The 19,084-nt window shown below is 48.2% G+C and overlaps 1 protein-coding gene and 1 long non-coding RNA gene across 21 annotated transcripts in view; one reads left to right on the plus strand and one right to left on the minus strand.

Moving 5' to 3' along the window:
- The window catches only part of GRAMD1B (GRAM domain containing 1B), a 143,160-nt gene extending 124,076 nt beyond the window's left edge, over window positions 1-19,084 (plus strand). For 15 of the 17 annotated variants that reach the window (XM_069788103.1, XM_069788092.1, XM_069788095.1 and 12 more), the window contains 11 exons: window positions 344-500; window positions 1,203-1,392; window positions 1,774-1,917; window positions 2,590-2,708; window positions 4,172-4,314; window positions 4,987-5,090; window positions 5,490-5,693; window positions 5,910-6,000; window positions 8,392-8,499; window positions 11,754-11,871; window positions 12,616-19,084. In XM_069788103.1, coding sequence (XP_069644204.1) covers window positions 344-500; window positions 1,203-1,392; window positions 1,774-1,917; window positions 2,590-2,708; window positions 4,172-4,314; window positions 4,987-5,090; window positions 5,490-5,693; window positions 5,910-6,000; window positions 8,392-8,499; window positions 11,754-11,871; window positions 12,616-12,705 — 1,468 coding nt within the window. In that variant the 3' untranslated portion in view covers window positions 12,706-19,084. The remainder of the gene's footprint in view (window positions 1-343; window positions 501-1,202; window positions 1,393-1,773; window positions 1,918-2,589; window positions 2,709-4,171; window positions 4,315-4,986; window positions 5,091-5,489; window positions 5,694-5,909; window positions 6,001-8,391; window positions 8,500-11,753; window positions 11,872-12,615) is intronic. The other 2 variants (XM_069788094.1, XM_069788093.1) reach the window with 2 other exon arrangements.
- Window positions 6,038-13,312, minus strand: LOC138686193 (uncharacterized). 4 transcript variants are annotated; one of them, XR_011325557.1, is made up of 5 exons: window positions 13,178-13,312; window positions 12,198-12,701; window positions 11,956-12,116; window positions 7,196-7,276; window positions 6,038-6,781 (listed from the first exon to the last, which is right to left on the minus strand). It is a non-coding gene; the product is annotated as an uncharacterized lncRNA (long non-coding RNA). The 4 variants fall into 4 exon arrangements; XR_011325556.1 differs by lacking the exon at window positions 7,196-7,276; XR_011325559.1 differs by lacking the exons at window positions 6,038-6,781; window positions 7,196-7,276 and adding an exon at window positions 10,538-10,753.

The raw sequence follows: 19,084 nt of genomic DNA on the forward strand, positions 1-19,084 counted from the left end.
TTAAACGTGCAATGTCTAAAAACCTGAAAGCGTACCATTTCCTCAGGGAAGTCGGTAGGGACTGAAATGCCTGCCTCTCTGCTTGCTGAGCTAGATGAGCAATTTTGTAAATGCCAAAGCATCCCAGTCACAAGGCCAGTCAGCGTGTTACATGGCCAGAAAGTGCTGATGCTTGTCAGTCTGTTATAAACACTGGAAAAGTTTGGGTTCCCTGCGCTGAGCCGTTTCTGCTTCCGGTCAGACTGGAAACTTCTATGAAGTATTCTTACTTGCTCTGTGTGTCCAGATGTAGCTGTACTGAGAGGGGTAAACATAAAAACCTGTGTTCTCTGTGGCGTCTCAGCTACTGTGAAGAAATCCCCGTGGAAGAGAATGAAGTCAACGACAGCTCCTCAAAAAGCAGCATGGAGGCCAAGCCAGAAGCTAGCCCTCAGCTGCCAAAGAAATCTGTCACTGCCAGCACATTGACATCTACGGGAAGCAGTGAAGCGCCAGCCTCGGTAAGTGTTCTTCTTCCTCTGTTGCAGTGGGAGCAGTAATCCTTTTCTCTGGGATCCAGCTGGTAGTCCTTGAATGTACGAGGTAACTGTTAACCCTGCAGCTCCTCTTCCACTGCAGCTGACCTCAGTCCTCGAGTCGGTGATATCTGTGAGCATGGCATTTGGCCAAGAAAAAGGGAGCAAAGCGTGCCTGTCCTAAAAGCCAGTCGACGGGGACTCTCGGCAGCAAGTGCATTTTCCTTTCTATGCTTTTAGATGAAAAGAAGTGGAGTGTTAGAGATAAAAGGGTTATGATTTCTTCTCTGCCTTGGGTTGTTCCCTAGAAAACAGTGTGTGCCCTCATAGCATTATGGCAGAGGAGACCTTGTTTAGATATAACCTCAGACTTTCCTAGCTGTACAGGGCTTGTTCGGGAGCAAAACCGGTATTGTTTGTGTGCTTGTCTGAACAAACAGAAAGCCTTGTGTACGTCCCAAGCTTGAACTGTATGTGGTTCTTTGAGAGGAGGTGGTCTAATATGTCCATGTGTTTTACGAACACCGTATGGTAACCTTCCTCCTCTCTCTATTATTTAATTTCCAGACGTGTCGAGGCCAAATGTTCAAAGGTATGAATATTGGCCCACAGATGTAAAGTTTTCAGAAATAACCCCCAATTTCCAGGTGCTAATCTTGCCCTCATTATGCTCTCTCCTTGCTGCAGTTTGATGGAGTGCTACCAGAAGAGGAGGAGGCAGTGGCGGAGAGTCCTGTGGAAAAAGACCTTGGCATTGCAAATATCATGGGAGAGAAGATAGAGATCATCGGCCCTGTGAACTCCCCTTCCCTAGACTTCAACGACAACGAAGACATTCCCACTGAGCTCAGTGACTCGTCAGAGACCCATGATGAAGGTATGCTGGGAAGGGCCATTCCATCGGTGATGTTTTCAGCTTTCTCCTGTCCTTTCCAGTGAGGGACTGGAGCGGCAAATACTGAATTCCTTTTCTGGACCCTAAGCCTTCAGAAGATGGAAAGAATTCCCATCCTGGCCACAGAAGGCAAATGTGTTGGGGTGTTTGGAAGTCTGTCCCTAAAATTACCTATGTAGTAAATTATCCCTTCCAATGTTCCAACTATTGTCCTGGGATCAGTTGAGGAAACGGGTTAGAAGTACCTCCTTTGGGTTCCTTCTTTGCAAAGTAAAATATTAAGGTCTTGGTACTGTGAAAGCACAGCCTCTGATATTGGCACGAAAGATCATGGCTGGGGCTTGCGGGCCTGTTTCCCCACAGGGGAAGTCCAAGCCTTTTACGAGGATCTGAACGGCCGTCAGTATGTGAATGAAGTGTTCAACTTCAGTGTGGACAAACTGTACGACTTGCTTTTCACGGACTCCCAGTTCCAGAGGGACTTCATGGAACAGCGCCGGTTCTCTGGTAAGCTGCTGGTAGCAAAGCCCGGTCACTGATGGACACCGCGAGGTGCAGAAGCCTGTACAGAAGGAAGGTCTCGGCACATGCTTTGGAGGTGTAACTTTGCCTGATGATAGAAGGATTGGGTAAAGTTCTGAGCAGACCTTGGGATAGCTGTAGTCTGTACTGACAGTAATCAAAAGCAGGTAGAATCAGCCTTGTTTGGCTATCTAGTTTTATTTTCTAAGAGCCACGTCTCAGTTTATGGGAGAAGCAGGCTCTTTCATTTTTTAACGTCGGCTAAGGCCTGATCCTGTGGTCAGGGCTTAACAGTGTGGGGAAAAAGCTCTTCTACTTCCACACCAGACATTGGGACAGACTGTGCAGTTGACAGTGCAAAGAGAGTGTCCCGTGGCATGCTGTAGTCCTCCTTTCCCTGTAACTGTAGTTTTGCTGAAGGAGGTATGTCTCCAGCCTCTCCCCTTTCCCTGCACTTGAAAGAGGGGAAAATATTCGCACTTAGTACAGGAGGCCTTTCTTTCACACTCGGTTGAGCTGTAGTGCTTCTGCAGCCAAGCTCTCCAAGAGGAAGGAAATACCGTCCTGAGCTTGGTTATATGGTTATGCCTTTCCCTAGGGAACTGACCCACAATCCCTCTCCAGCTACTTGAATGGAATATTGTTTTGTCCTCTCAGATATTATCTTTCATCCCTGGAAGAAGGAAGAAAATGGCAATCAGACCAGAGTGATCTTGTATACCATTACCCTCACCAACCCTCTGGCCCCCAAAACTGCCACTGTCACTGAGACGCAGGTATGTGAAAGGGGAGCAGGGGTGTTACGCTTTGTGGAAACAGATCTGTGATTTATTTGCTTGTCTTGGGCATGCTGCTTTGCATGTTTTCATTCTCCCTATCCATTTTCCTTTACACGTTTTTCTTGTATTAACTTGCTACCCAGTATCACTGCGAATGTGAATAGCTAATCTGACACTCGCACTGGATTGCATTGCAAGGAAAGGACCATAAATTTTCCAGCAAAAGCAGATGCGTTTGTAAACAAGCCAGCACATTCTAACAACTGTGTTTGTCACCCGTGCTGGTGTTTTTTGAGCTGTGGTCAGTCCAGCAGATGTTATTCATGAGCAGGGCACAAGAAAGTCATACACTGTCTGGCCAGTCCTTCTCACAGCTCTGCATGGAGATGTCCAGGCTTTTGTATTACCGGTGAGGACAATTAGATCACCTGTTCAAAAAGGTAAAAAAAGGGAGCATCTGCAATGCACTGGGAAGAGCCAGGCTAGCTGTACCTAGTAGGGGCTGCAGCTAGGGAGGGAGGAAAAGCCTCCTTTGCGTCCAGAGGTATGTCTGTTCAAGTGGCCAAAGGTAAGTACTGAGGGAATACTAAGAGGGAGCCAAGAAAAGATGGAGTGCCTGAGCATGACATTTCAGGGAGAGGAGAATCCCAGTGGCAAGGCATGCCTTGTAAGGATGGGATGAAGCGTGGTGTTCAGAAGCAAAGACTGTGTGCAGGGAAGATAAGAGAAAGAAAAGGGGAGAGCAAAATTATGGGGAAAGGGAACAGTATGCTTTCAGGCAAGCAAGGACGTGGCCTATTACATTCTGATTTTGGGGTCAACCACCGAGGCGCACTTTTTTGTGTCCTTGCTGCAGAGGTAAGTGGAAATAGTCTGTAAGAAAAGCCCCACTTCTGCGTATGGATCTGCAGTTAACTGTGTCTGTCCCCTTTGTGAGGTTTGTTCTGGGGCAAAGAAAGAAGCAGATCAGAAGTGTTTAAAAGTACTAATTGACATGGTTTTATGGTGTTTAGAATCAGAGAATAATTTACGCTAGGAAGAACCTCTGCTCAAAGCAGGGCCACCTCTGATTTTAGATCAGGTTGCTCCCTGACAAGACAGACATCCTTTTAATGAGAAGAGGTAACACTTGCAAAGGTCCCAAAGAACTGGTCCTCATGTGGCGGTATATGTAATTACATCTCTGACACAAAATGCCGGAGGTTGAGCTGCTGGAACTGAACGCCCCTTTTGAAATATGCCCTTGGGAAATATCTGAGTGAAACGCTTGGTTTCCTCGAGTATTGCCTTCCCTTAAAGGCGAGCTCTTCACAGAAAACTGCAGAGATGGGGCTTGGGCATGGGTGTGGTCTCCTATTTGTGGTAGAGCTGTTTTTGTAAAGTGCTAGCGAAGGTGCCAATCTATCAAAGCTGTGTTCTAACCAGACTAATAGTTGCCTTGCATGCTGTCTTTTATGCAGACAATGTACAAAGCCAGCCAAGAAAGCGAGTGCTATGTCATAGATGCAGAGGTGCTAACTCACGACGTCCCCTACCATGATTATTTCTACACCATTAACCGCTACACGTTGACTCGTGTTGCCAGAAACAAAAGCCGACTCAGGTACGCCTCTTGTGGGATAAAGAGCTTTACTGATGACCAAAAGTCGCCTTTGGGTAGGAGTTCTGCTGTTTGGTGTGTTAGAAGGGGTTGGGGAGAACTCAGCCTTATTTCTCTGTCCTGTTGCCGGAACACTCCTATCACGAGGAGTTACCGTAGGGGCAGCTGCCTACTGTGGTGACATTGAGCAGACAATAGACCCAATGCAGAGGGGTTACAGCTGAGTCAGGGAGAGGATTTACAGACTTCTCTTGCCCCCTTCTTGGAAGCAGTGGTTAACGGGGCCAGTTGCCACACACAATCAACTACATGCGATAAGCAACAGGACATGCTTCCAGGGACTGCGCCTCTGAGACGCACTTTGGGGGACAAGCAGAGGAAAGCTATAGGCTTTTGTGTTTGACTTGAATAAGTAACCTGAATGTCTGCCTGCCACATGGCTGAAGGTGTCGGGAGTCCTCCTGGGGGAGACTCGCTTGAGGCCTTCCTGCCACTGCCTTTGGAAGGACATTTCATGCAGTGTTTCTCCTCGAGAAACACAAAGGGCTGAGACCATTCCAGAAATAAGAGACAGTGTGCGTGATTATGTCCCATATTTACATTGACAAAGGATTGCGAATTGATATTGCTTCCAGGAAGCAAAATGGGGAGAATGACTTCCCTTTCTTCACATAGGGTTTCCACAGAGTTACGTTACAGGAAACAGCCTTGGGGGCTGGTGAAATCCTTCATTGAGAAGAATTTTTGGAGCGGCCTAGAAGATTATTTCCGTCATTTGGGTAAGAGTGGCAATGACCGGAGCTGTGGTAATGACCCACAACCAGTGGCACCTTCCGTAGTTTATGCATGCCTCCCTGCAAGCGGGCAGCATGCCAGTGTGATACTGGGGATCAGACCTCAGAGTGGCTTGTAAAAGGGGCCAGACAAAGTTATTGCCACAGCGTTGGTGGCGCTTGCTGGAATTAATGAGGTCATCAAATCCTGCTCTCTGGCAGGAGCGGAAGCAGTTTGGGGTCAGAGTTTGCGTAGGGGTTGTGTAGTGTGTCTTCTGGCATGGGCCTCTGAGACTCTACCAACTTCTTTGGCCCAGCAGCTGTGTGCCGTTAGAGGGCTTAAGTCTGCATCTCTGCAAGGCCAGTGCTGCTTCTATTAAATGCTTTCCTGTGCTGTCTCTGCAGAGAGTGAACTGACCAAAACCGAGAGCACATACCTGGCTGAGGTCCACAGACAATCCCCCAAAGAGAAAGTGAGCAAGCAATCGACCGTGCGCCGGAGGAAACGGGCACATGCCCATCTGCGGGTGCCACACTTGGAGGAGGTGCTGAGTCCCGTCACCACCCCCACGGATGAGGAGGTTGCACATCGAATCAAGCACGTGGCAGGTAAGGAACTGCAGACCCCTCACGCTTGGGGATGGATTGCTGGGTACCTCCGGAGAAAAACCGGAGCTTTGCTCGCAGAGGGTTAAAGGGAAGAGGGGCCAGGGCAGGGAGGATGTGTTATGATTGTTTGAGTGAGATGGAGGGGCGGGTAGAGGGAAGAGGGTTGCCCTCCCCATCGGACAGCATTTCCTAGCCTGAACACATCCATCTCCTCAGGTTCCACTCAGACACGGCACATCCCTGAGGACAGCCCCAGTGGCTTCCACCTGCAGAGTGTCTCCAAGCTGCTCCTTGTCATCAGTTTAGTGTAAGTGAGTTTTTGGCTTTCCTGCACAGTTGGCCTTTAACAACTTCGGTCCTTTCGTGTTTCTGGTGTTCTGTGCTCCCCTACGCCAGTTTTTCCTTTTTCCCTCTCTGGTCCCAAACTTTGTGCGGTACAGAGGAGAGAAAAGCAATGACAGGCAGAAAAGAATTAATTAAAATTTCCCCCAAATGCCCCATTGCTTGTTTTGTCTGGCTTGATCCCAGCTTTTGCCAGTACTTAGCTGGCCCCACTGATCTGGCTCTGTAGGTTCTGGATCTTATTTTATCAAAGTCTCTCCTTTCCCCTCAGTTTTGACCTTGTTTTAACCAAACACGGGCTTTGCAGACCTGCGTGTTTCTGGGAGTTCTAAGTGCAGGTCAGCTATGCTGTCTGGGACACAGGCAACCTTGATAGTGGCAAGTAGGGCAAGGGGCATGTGTGCAAGGAGAGGGAGTCAATACCTAAAAGAGAAGAAATCCAACAAGTAGAGAGAGTCTTTTTTATTTCAGGGACTCAGTTTAGAGGTTTCTAGGAACTGTGGGGGTCTTTTAATTTAGAATAAGTCATTTAACATAATCTGCCAACAAACAAGCTGTTATCATGAAAAATGGCCATGCAAAGCTCTCTGGGAGTTACTGTGCTATCACAACAGGGCTCAGTGTACGTGAGAAGTCTGTCACTTCTTTCCTCTGGTCTGGCAAAACCTATTCAGGTCTGGTCCTGGGTGGCATTTTTGACGAGAGATACCATCTCGGAAAGAAGCTGGACCGTTTAGAGACGATTTCTGCAAAATAAGGGTAGAAACACATAAAGTGAGAGAGATTAGCACGATTTCACTAGTTCAGCAGCAAGGATTACGTTTGGTTTGGGTCCCTTTTCTGCCACCACCTTTCACAGTTGCTTGGACTTGGCTGGATGTGTGCTCAAAGTGAGCTGGGTATGGGCCCCTCGTATCCCTCTGGCTCAGCCTTTATGCCTAAACCCAGGTGTATTTACTGTTTCTCTGCCTCTTGGGCTGACGGTAGCTTTCATGAGTTAGTGCTGCAGTGGTTGCTGGGCAGGTGCTGTGAAGCAGTACACTCTAAAGGAGCAATCTAGATACGGCGCATTCTTTCATTACTTTGGGAAATGGAAGCATACTGTTAGCCCCGGAGGAACAGCAGAACTTGGGCTCATTCTTTTCTGAAGCTCCACTCACCTTTCAGTCAGGTGGGAAGGAGCCGAGATTTGCAGACTGAGGTTACTTTTCAAACTGAGCTCCTTTCTGCATTTCCTTTTCCTGGGGGGGATAAAGACTGCAGAGGTTTGCAGCAGCAACCCAGCTAGTTGCTGTAAAAGATAAGTAAGGTAGTGTCAAGTAACGTAATGGTGAGAAGGGAGTCTCGTGCGACCTTCTGCATCTAGATGGGTGAGATGCAAGTAAAACTTTGGGTAGGAAGGCACAGAAGCTTTACAACAGTCTCTCCTGACAGGCTGCTAGCTTATCTTAGAGTGGTCAGAGAGCCCTCCATAATGTTTTCAGAATACTCTTCTGGCCGGTTGCCATCCGCCTGACTGAATTGGGTGATAGCGGGCTATTCTTCCAGCAAAATAGCTGCACTATTCAGAGACAGGCACGAGCATGTTATTTTGGAATCTGTTCCCTGAGCGTGGCTGACGGGAGGAGTGGTACAGTATCTGCTCAAAGCACTGGCCTGTAGTGGTGTTCCCATCGCTGGCTGCGGTGGGAGTGGGTAAGGCTGGATGCACCCAGGCTGCAACGTGCATTTCTGCATCAGACGGTGCCCTGCATGGGCGCGCTTTGGCCTTGTCCGCAGGAGCCGCACACAGCTCATCTTTTGCTGAGCGAATTTCGCCATTAATTGCAGGCACATGGTTATTGGTCTGTCCTTCTTGCCTCTCTTCCCACTGTTCCTTTCTTCCCTCCTCTCCTCCCATGTATCTTCTGCACTGTCTGTTGAGCCTTCTCTGCTCAGCCCAGTTTCTCCTGTTCTGTGTCAGTCCGTTTCTAACCTGCAGCTGCTCCGTCTTTTCTCTTCCCTGCTCCCATTAGGATCTGTTTCAGGTACTGTCTCTCTCTTTTTTTACCTCTTTACTCTCCCATTTCCCTCCCTTTCTCTGCATTCAGCCCATCCACTCATCCAGCCTGTTCTGTCTGATCTGTCATCCTGTCTTTCTGTCTGCCTGTCCTCCTTGCTCACACACTTCTCCCACGAGGTGAAGTTTTGGGTTCTGATCACCTGGCCCTTCCTCAGGTTAAGTAAGTTCCCCACTCACATGCAGCGTGGACCTGGGTCCCAGACACCTTCTTAAAGCCTTGGGCGTTTTCCCAGGTGTGATTGGCAAGCAGTGGGCTATGAAGTGCTCCTAGAACACTGTTTTCTTTATTTCCAGTCTGGTGCTGCTGGTCATTCTCAATATGATGCTGTTCTACAAACTCTGGATGTTGGAATATACTACGCAGACGCTCACGGCATGGCAGGGCTTGCGGCTACAGGAAAGGTACCGTCACACCTGCTGTCTTTGCCTCTCCTTGCATGCTTCCTGTGGATGTTAGAGGCTTTCCCAGAACACCAAAGCTCTCGGCTCTCATGTAGGTTGCTTCCCTTTTGTGTAAACCAGATGAGGCAGGTAGTTAGCTGAAGCTGTGGGACCATCAGCATTTCCAGATCTGGAACTGCTGAACAGTTGCAGCAGAAGACAGCGAGTTAAGGCAACCACTGCTTCTTCCCAGCATCCCATGTAACGGAGGATGCTCTACAAATAAATGTTTTGCAATCTTGGGCCAAGGTTGTCACCTCCCCTCCTTTAATGGCTAAACTTTCCTCTGTTATGAGAAGCAGTGTCTTAGAAAGAACCCGTTGTACGCAGAGGAGAATTTGGGCCTGTGACACACAATCAACTGTTAGGTAAGTGTTTTGAAAGGTGTGGGTCCAGATATCAGCAAGTTGTTAGACCATGGCAGGAAGAGAGATATCACGAGGAGGACGCAGGATGCTTCTTAATGACCTAAGCGTTCCCTGGCAGTACTAGATGTTAAGCAGTGAAGAGTAATTGCAGATTGAGTTTTAGTTTCTTTAATAGGTAGTGTGGAACCTTGTCCAAGGCTTTGTGGACATCCTATTTCTGTATGGTGTCCACTTGGCGTGTGCTGAGATGCATAGAGCTCTAGGTTCTATGGCAGCATTTCCCCATTTCCTTTTGCAGAACGCATAGTGATGCCCTCCAACCAGACCGAATTTATTGTTGGCATCAGTCTTTATATGGACTCCCCCATCTTGTCTAGGGTCAAAGGCAGAGCTGCCAGTCTGCGTTTCCCAGGATGTGCTCAGATCACCTTTTTGTAGATGGCATTTACAGTGCTGACCTAGCGTACCAAAGTTCTTTCTTTATAACCACATAGCCAGCAATTTTGTGTTTTGAACTCCTTCTGGCATTTTTAGGTGAATGCTTTTTTTATGTACACAAGTAAGTGTGTGCTAGGTATTCTGCCTGATTAGTCTTTTCTCCATTTTCAGAGATTGAGAACATCCCAGGTCCACTTCGCTAAGGTGGTGTTGTCCCCTCATGTCCCGTTTCTGGCTGTGCTTTTGTGCGGTCACAGTTGTTCCCTTGCTAAGTTGGGTTTGACTTTAAGCATGCCTAGCCATCTGCTACTGCTGTGATGACTTTTTTTTTCCATGGTTTGTCTCATGGTATGGGCTTTCTCATTTCTCCTCATTTGGGAAGGCAATTATTATCTTCCCTGTAATAATAGCCCTGCTACTTTCCCAGGGGTTTGATACATTAAGTGATTTTTGCCTGCTTTATCTTCCTCAGGCAGTCTTGGTATTTATTTGGAGCACTACACTATAGTATTTAAGTATAGGACTTACAAACAGCCTGTAAGTAAGTATGCTGCTTGTAATGTGCACGTGCTGGAATTACATGGGTAGCTCTATTTCCCACTCCCCTGCACAGGTACCTTCATTGTGTTGAAACCATGATTGCTGTGGAATTAAACAACCCATCTGCTGGGTCAAAGGCCAGGCGCGCTCAGAAGCATTCAGTTTGAGGCTCCAAAGAAGTTTTTTTCCATAATCTGGTTCTACTCGGGCTTAAGTTCGCTGTGGGCAGGGGCAGGCAGCAGTCCCCCCAACTAAGCGTACCAATCCCAAGGCTGTAGCCTCTCCACTCAGACAAGGAACGCAGTCTTTATTAGTAGGAGAGTGTTACTTGGTAGAGACTAAGGTTATTGACCATGGGGAGTGGGTCCATGTTTTTACTTGTGTTGCTTTTTTAATTGTCATGCTTAATTACCATTTCTTTGTTTTATCTCCAGGTGTGGCGCCAGCTGAGCAGGGCAGATGCAAGCACTCAAGGCCATGATGGGAGGATCACCAGGCCTGGCTGCCCAGAGCTGCCACTCAGGGCCAGGTGATGGACTCTGGGCAGGTACCAGCCATGAGCCTGGTGAGGAGGTGGAGCTCGGCTGGGCCAAGGCAAGGATAAATCTCAGTCAAGGAGAGTGACACAAGGAGCAGAGTCAAGGCAGTTAGTGCAGCAGTTGGCATCAGCAGGAAGGCGCAGCACCCTACTCTGCCTGTTTGCTAAGGTAAGAGGGGAACAAGTTAGACTACAGGGAGGAGAAAGGAGGAACTTACTTCCCCAAGAAGGAAGTTGTGGCTGCAGTGGAGCTCTCACTAATGTGGAGGCTTGAAAAATCTCTACTGTAGCCTGAGAGGAGGGATTCAGCTATGTTAGAAAGTAGCAAAGCCTAAAGACGTAAGCAGAAGACAAAGTAGGAAAGACTTTCAGTTGTGTTAGAAACCAACCACGTCCAAAGAGGTAAGTAAGTGGGAAGCTATGTTAGAAGGTAACATGACTTAGCTATCTTAATGGGGGGCACGCAAAAGTAAAGAGCCATACCTTTCAAGAGAAACGGGCAGAGCAGGGTGCTGCTGCCGTGCCTTCCTGCCAATGCTAACTGCCTTGACTCCGCTCCTCATCGCTACGCTCCTTGCGTTGCTCTCCTTGACTGAGATTTATCCTCTCCTTGGCCCAGCCGAGCTCCACCTTCTCAACCAGGCTCATGGCTGGTACCTGCTCAGGGTCCATCACATAGCAGGCCTGGTGATGCTCCCATCAGGGCCTTGAGTGCTTGCATCTGCCCTGGTTCTGCTCCACTCAGCAGCCTCCAGCCTGTTCTGGAGGGCTAATTGGGCCTGAAGGGAGGGGCTTGATAGCTACACTTCCCTGGCATTAAAAAGAGAGCCAGTACTGCTATTATAATAAAGAGAAAGCCTTGTATTAAATAAAGACTGACACAGCATGTCTAGAAAAACCAAACCACAGAAACTGTACAGGGCTACCTGTCCCGCAACATGACATTGTGTTGCATTGCGTTATTCCTCATCAACGGCCACGGTGCCATCTTACAATATACGTGTCTTCCAAGCAATGAGAGCACGCTGGCTTCTGTCCTCAAATGATCCTGGCAAATGGGCCTTCAGCTCTACCCACACTACAACTTCTGCAAAAGGTGCACCTTTGCTGTTAGTTAATGAATGACCATGGTTAAGACAGAGTAACATTGGTATCGAATTTAGGAAAATACTAAGCACATTTAAATGCACTTTTGCTCGAGAAAACCTGCCCCTTTAGGGTGGAAAGATTAGACAGAAACTGATAGACTCTACATCCTCCCCCCATCCACTTTGCTCCCCCCTTGACTTCAGTTTTCCTGTATTCACTCTTGCTCATATTCTGCCTGACAGGTTACCCCAATCTCAGACAGAGTGGGCCCAGTTACTAGAATCTCAGCAGAAGTATCACGACTCAGAGCTACAAAAATGGCGTGAGATCATCAAATCCTCCGTGATGCTTCTAGACCAGGTGAGACTGCACGGCCAGTTAGCGCCGTGACGAGAGGGTCACCATGTCCTCCCAGCTCACCCACTTGCAATCCATCAGCCTTACCTGGTTCCACTGTAGTCCCTCAGGTGCGTCACCTCCGCTACTGCCTCCCTCTAGATCCGTCTTCTGACGTAGCGGTGGGCAGCAGGTCTCAAGGGTTATTTGCAAGACACCGCAGCTTCTCCGTCACCTCACAGGGGTCTACACATGTCAAGGATAGAATTCTACAGGGCCAAAAACCTTATATTAGCACATCTTATATCTAGTCTCTAGGATCCCACTTTAGAAAACCAAACTTTTTTTACCTCAACCCTGGATTCCTACGTAGCTTGCACGGATGAAGCGGGGGACGTGCTCTGCGTGGGCCCTTAATAGCACAAAGCCAGGGGTTTCGGTATCCGCTGCCTGAAGAGCTGCTTGTACACCAGGCTGCTAGGAACAGGGTTCATAAATGAAAGCAGCTCTCCCCTATGGAGAGAGCCACTCACCCTGTACCTCATTCTGCTTGCCCCTTCTCTGTTATCTTGGGGAATGGTCTCCCACGGGCTCCCGTCTCCTCAGTCCCCATTTGTACATCCAAGCCCTGACGCGCCGTTCCCAAAAACCAGATGATTCTGGTATTGATACTTTACGTGGACGGAAGAGGCACCAATGAGGAAGGAAATCCTGAAGGGCTCTCACCTGTAGGGTAGCATCACAGTGGAGAAATTTCTTGTCTTGCAGATGAAGGATTCACTAATAAATCTTCAGAATGGCATCGGGTCCCGGGACTTCGGGTCAGATCCAGAGGAGAAACGGAAACGTTTCCACTAACAGGCAGGAATGCAGGAGGCCAGAGGACGGTGTGCAATATGTGTAAATAGGATATATAAATATATATATATAAATATATATATACACAGAATATAAATATATATATTATATACAGATTTTAAGAGAAAAAAAAAAAAGCCTATGTATTGAGAGAAGGATTGACCTCCAACACTGGCTGAAATGGAGCGTCTCGGTGGTAGCGTGGTGTGTGCGTGTGTGGGAGGGCTGTGCTCTCCCAGCACTGAGGTGCGCTTAGGGGCATGCCTAAGCATGCTCCCCTGGGCCTGTGCACCACTATTCTGTAATATTCCTGGCTGTTTGTTTGTTTGTCTGTCTGTTTTGGTTTTGTTGTTTCAAAGGGAAGCATCAGAGTGAGTGCCCCCCCCCCCCCCATCCCTCCCTGCGCATGAAGGTCCCTGATTGACTATATTTATCTATACGTACAAAGGGGACACTGTCAACTTTTTCTTACCTTGCTGGCTTCAGGGCAGAGAGGTTTTGGCAATCGCCATCAATCCCTTAGAAAATTATCCTGCATTTGGAGAGGAGGCCTCCGGAAGAATTGCTGTAGGGCTGTAGAGAGCAGATCTCACTGGCAGTCACCTTCTATACTACTTGGAGCAGAAATACAATTTGCTGTCATGCTGGCCAGCCTGGTTCAGAGAGCAAAGCACAGAATGTAGATGAGCTGAAATGCTTTCTCCAAACACTAGTTTGCCGCCTCCTCTTACTGATACTGCGTTAATAGCCAAGGAGATGGTGGGGAGGGGAGTTGCTGCCTACAAGGTACATGGATAGAGCCACACTGCAGAAAGCACACTTTCATTCCCTTTGACAGTGTCCCCTTTACATTTTCTGTAGTTCTCTGCTTTCTATGTGCTTGGGCCCCTGCCATTAAGCCATCCCTGTGCTGAGGAGCTACATCGGTGCTGAAAGGGCGACTACCTATGTGACTTCCTGCAACAGGGGGAGTACCCCAACTTAAAAAGAAAACCAAAATTGTATTTATTTGCAAACGCTCCCGCTACCCTGCTCAGCAAATTTCGCTCCTGCCCCTGGTCTGCGGGACCATTTTGCTCGTACCACCTAGCCCTCACCTTGTCTTACAAACTCTGCAGGAAAACATTAGGGAGAAAAAGAACAACTTCCTTTCCTTCACTGGGATATTTACATGACTGCATCTATATAGCAACAAGACCTCTGAAAGTCCACGAGAAGTTAGGAAGGGTCACAAAGACTGAAAAAGGAAAGAAATGAAAATAAAAAAGGGACTGTCAGTGGGTGGCAGGATAGATCTGGAGAGGCATCCATGGTGTGAGGCATCTGACTGGTCTCTCTCATAAGCTGGATAGCGAAGCATTTGCTCTGTAAGAAAGTCAGGCAGTAGAGCTGCATTATAAAGACAATAATGCATTTTTGCTTGTGCTGGGGGATAATTCCGGACTCCCATTAGCAGCCAAATGAGGAAGAGGGGCAGCGAGGCTGTGCTGTGTGGTGTACCAAATGCCTCTGTGACTGGTTGGGATGCAGGATGCTTGTCTGAATGTTTAATAAATGCTTTCTCATCTTACCTAGCCAGGTAGATTAGGTGATATGTGAGGCCCTCAATCTCCACCTTGTTCAACAGGAGGATTTTTCCACCTTCTGAATGGCAGGAGGGAGTCAGCTGCATATTCCCCGTAAGCAAGCGGTGCAGTTCTAGCTCATCCGTTGTCTCTGGCTCCAATGGGTGCTGAAAGAGCAGGGGACATAAGGGTGAGTAACTGGTCTTTGTATCTCTGTACCAGAAGCGTTCATCTGCGCAGCTGGGTGACAAAGTGGAGTCTAAGGAAAAACCTCACAAGCTCCCGCTCGTGCATTCTAATCAGGGAAAGGTAATGTATGTAGAAGTAACCTGCTGATATCTTCCAACCCACCTACAATGTTCATGACCAAGTGCTAAACACAACATGTCCCGAGGAAGAAGACCCACATTTGAAGGAGCGTAGATGAAGACGGGTTTTCAAAAAGACATTTAATGAGTGTGAAAGCAAGGTACAATTAGGAAAAACATGCCTCAGCAACTACAGAATAATGTGTATTTATGACTATTTATTTAATTTAATGCTGCTGACTACTGTACTGCTCCCTGACTTTTTTCCAGGGAGGCTGCTGAAACGGCTACTGTACAATGAAACTGAGGTGCTAGTGCCTGGGAAGGGCATTCTGTGGCTCATCTTGGGACAGGAGGGCCCCGACTCCTTGCTGTGACTTGGCACACTGGCCAAGAGTCCCATTTCCCCATTAGTCACTCCCACAATTACTAAGCACAGAAAAATACCCTGCTGCCCATCTTCCCCTCTTCTAGAATTTCATTCCAAGCACCAAGAAAGAAGACAGAGAGGAAGCCCTGTGATTGCCACCTTGCCCATGCCAGAAAAGAAAAAGGCCACATCTTGAGAAACGTGGAACGTGGGGTCTCTGCCACCTGGCTGTGAGGGTTTTTGTACATAGACGGACGTAACCCATTGAGAGGCAGAGAAACCCACATGTCTGAGAAGGTTGGAAATAAATGCTAGTGATCAAAGTTAGTTTCTTACCAATTTCACATTCTCTTGCTAGTGATGGAGGCGAGAAATCATTCGCTCATCCGTGCATCCTTCTTCCTCTGCAGCATTCTTGCAGACTACCATCGTGTTAGGTTCTGGATGTTCCCGCTGACACGGCTTCCTCGGGCTAGAGACAGAATTGCACAAGCTCTGTTAAATTAACGCAAGGCCACGCAGAGGCAGCTGTAACAATCTCAAGCACTAATACTCATTCTGCCCACCCATTACTTTAAGCCGGGTTTAACACGTTTGACATGGATCCTATGCAATGCAATCCTATCCTATTGCTATGCAATCGTGCATTTGTAAAGTAGATACCACGCGTATCTAGTGCAGCACCTCTGCATAAAGTCTACAAAGGACCAAAAGACACAGGTTATTCCAGGTGGTAAGATCAGAAGCATGTGCCCAAGACAGTGGCATTGCTAGGTCTGCATGTTCCACCTGAAAGAGAGAAAGGTACCTGCAACGGTAAGAATAGGAGTTAGCTATGAGTTAACTGGATAACCATGCTTTTTGGGTGCTCGACAGTTAACCGAAATCCACGACACACTTCAGTTAGAAAACACTGATATTAATTGATATGAACTGAAACTAACTTCTGCATAAATCCTTTCTGGCTCCCTTAAGTCCACTGGGAAAAGAGAAAAAAGGTCACATAACTTTGATCTCCCCTACCATAGCTCAGTTATGCTGCTGACATAGAGTATGCACTTACACACAGCTTATAGAGTGCTGTACCAGTCCGGGGCAGCAGTCTGCCATTTGACCACCTGATCCCACTTGTCTGCTTTAGATCTAATAAAGGGAAACCTAAGAGATATGCACCATGCCTTTATTATAAATATAACCCTGTACTGAAAGAGGCAAGGTTTCAAAGCACAATGCTTTGCTGGATTTAAAGCCCTGGCGCAAAACCACCTGTGAAATGATGACGCCATATCCCCTCTCAGAAAGCCTAGCATGTTTAATCTGTGTTCATATCAGACAGACCCCGTTAGTTTCAGAAGCTCACCTGGATGTAGATGGGGACAGACGTTTTAGCCTGCTTGTCTCCTCAGCACTAAACCATGTAGCCTACGTAGATGCTTTCTCCTGCCTTTATACAAGAAGGTAGAAATTTGTTTTCCAAATAGTAGCTGAAGACACTTTTAGTCTGGGTACTTGAAACGAGACCTTTTGAATATGTGCTACAGTCGTTTCTGTGCAGATACAAAGGCGATGGGAAGGCGCCTGCGATACACCAAGGCTGAGTAAAAGACACACTTGCAAACCTCACGCTTTGGCTTTCCACATGTCAGAAGTGCTAACCAGCAGAATGTGCATACACGCAGGTTTTGGTGAATACAGTGCTTGTATGGTCATGCGGCCTTAATACCTCTCCCTTTCCTGGCAGCTTTGCCTTTCATCATCTTTGAGCAATCCCAGGGCACCTAAATAGAGGGGACAGAGGGCAGCCTGCAGCTTTCACACCATCCAGCACTAGGACAGAGTGGTGGAGGTAGTCTCCAACCCTAAGATGACCAGCACTGCTTGCGCAGAATGAGCTGCAAAACAGAGGTTAGTGGCAGACGTTTTGGGGGAGTGAATGGCTCCTGGCTAGTTAGATGGGTCTTTTGTGCTACTAGGAGTAGGAAGACATTTAGGACTCCTCTTTCCTCTTGGGTTTATTTATATGAGCACAGTTAGCATAAAGCCAGCATGGGAGTTAATGCCTACGAAAAAACAAATCTGTGAAAGGTAGTACCCAGGTGTAGCCAGTCTCTAGCCTAGTGCAGTGATCTAGGAAGAGGCTCTGTCCGCAGTGGGGCTCAGTCATAGCATGTGGCAAACATGTATGAGTATTCCTCTGCCATCGGTGCGGAGATGCTGCGCTCCCGAGAGGACTTGTGCACAGAATGTCCTTACAGTGTGTCTGCGATGTGTACTAACCAGCCACTGTAACCAGGTAGCGCTCTGTCAGTCAGCATCTGCTTTTCCCAACGAGGATGGAAGCGAACCACTTCCTAATTTAGAGGTGGGACTTTCTGGTTCCACAGCCTGCGGAAAAGCACAGTTAGTAACAAACGCTTCAGAGCGACGGTGCCTCGCTCAGGGGAGGCAGTTCTGTCATGTGTGTCAAGGCAGCTGCTGCCCTCCTACAGCTCTTGACAGACCAGCTACCTGCTGAAGTCCCAAGTGATCTTTCCAGCAGGGTCTCTGCCAGGCTTGCTGCCACCGATACGTTTCATGGCGCAGTCGCGCGGACTCTAGCTTAAGTCTTTTCAGGCAGTCTTGGCACTCTTTAAAATATCCGGCAGGGGCTTGCTTAAAACAATACGCGAAACAGAGGCTCTTAAACCAAAGCATCTGAGGTAAGTGGCTCACAGAACATCTGCGTCAGCGTAGTTTCCGAGACACCACTGTGCTGACTTCCTGGCCCATTCCCCCCGCCCGGCATGCTCCGATCTCTATGCTTTGCAGTCTCTCCAGCTCAAGTAAGTCTCTCTGTGCCATAATACCTTTCTTTTTCTGGATGTGCACACTGGCCAAATAAGCTCCTCGTGTCTTGATCGACTGTCGATTGAGATTATTTCCCGATCTAGCCAGACAGCATGGGCTTATCTCTTAGCATGGATCCGTGGTGTGGCACGCCCTCCTCTCCCACCCACGTTTTGCAGTGCTTGCTATGGCTTTTCCCTCTCCCCTCACACCTTCACTGCTGGACAATCACTCCCTGTGTCATAGACGGACTGACCTGGTGCTGTCCCTGCTTGCCTTTCCTTGCCGCAGTCTGTATGCTCTTTAAGTGAATGTGTTTTATTTTTTTTCAGTAGGGAAAAGGACTTCCTTCTGCTGAAGGAATTATATTTGCACATGGCTCAGGGAGGTACCTCCTCTGGCCGTTTCTGTTACCTCACTCATTTAGGCCAATTCCATTGCTAACATTAAATGGCCACCTTCCCCAACCCAAACTCCGAGAATAGTTAGGGAACAAAACCAATGTGCAGCTCAGGTTCTAGAGCCATTCGGTCGTGTCTCGGTTTTGGCCCGATCTGCCCCAGCGGCATTAGGATTTGGGAGAGCGGCTGTTGCAAAACGGCAACTTTATCCAGCGAAAAGGTGGAGCGTGCGCCACACGCCTGTCGTTCCCCACCTTCGCAATCCCACCTCCCTTGTAATAGCACTTAACTGATATGGAAGCACTAACCTGGCTCTTGGCCTGACGAGGTCAGGGGGAGGGAGGAGCAGAAGAACCGTTGCAGTGTTAGAGCCGCCAGGACTGGCATCGTGTGGCTGCGGCACCTCTGGGACGTTACCCTTCCCAGAGCAGTTCATCTCCCACCACGTGCTCCAGGGCTGGATAAAGCTGCTAAAAACCTGGAGCATGTTCTCCCCACCTGAGGCCCTGGATCCTGCAAACCCCCGTTGCTGTGCATAACTCCAAATTAATGAGGATCGCCTTGTGTCAGCAAGGAATGGGAGCGGGTTGTACAATCACCCGTAGGCGTGCGCTTCCCTTCTGGATTTCACCCCGGATCCCGGGAAGCAGGTGGCTGTTGGCCAAGGCCGCTGTGCCAGCAGCGCTAACGTGAACTCTAGGGTGGGGTGGGGGAGGAACCGTGGTTTTGTTTTAGGAGTTGTCTTAACTGTCACAAACTTTGCGCTGTGCGCAAAATGCGATAAAACGATAATGAAACTTACCTGCTAGAACCTAGGAATTGTAAAGGCTATGCAGCCAAAACTTAATGTAAAGTAGCTAGTACAATGGAAGTACGGTATAAATTAAAAAAAAAATTATCAAACAAACA

Source organism: Haliaeetus albicilla, chromosome 7 (assembly GCF_947461875.1).
Source record: "Haliaeetus albicilla chromosome 7, bHalAlb1.1, whole genome shotgun sequence".
NCBI lineage: Eukaryota > Metazoa > Chordata > Aves > Accipitriformes > Accipitridae > Haliaeetus > Haliaeetus albicilla.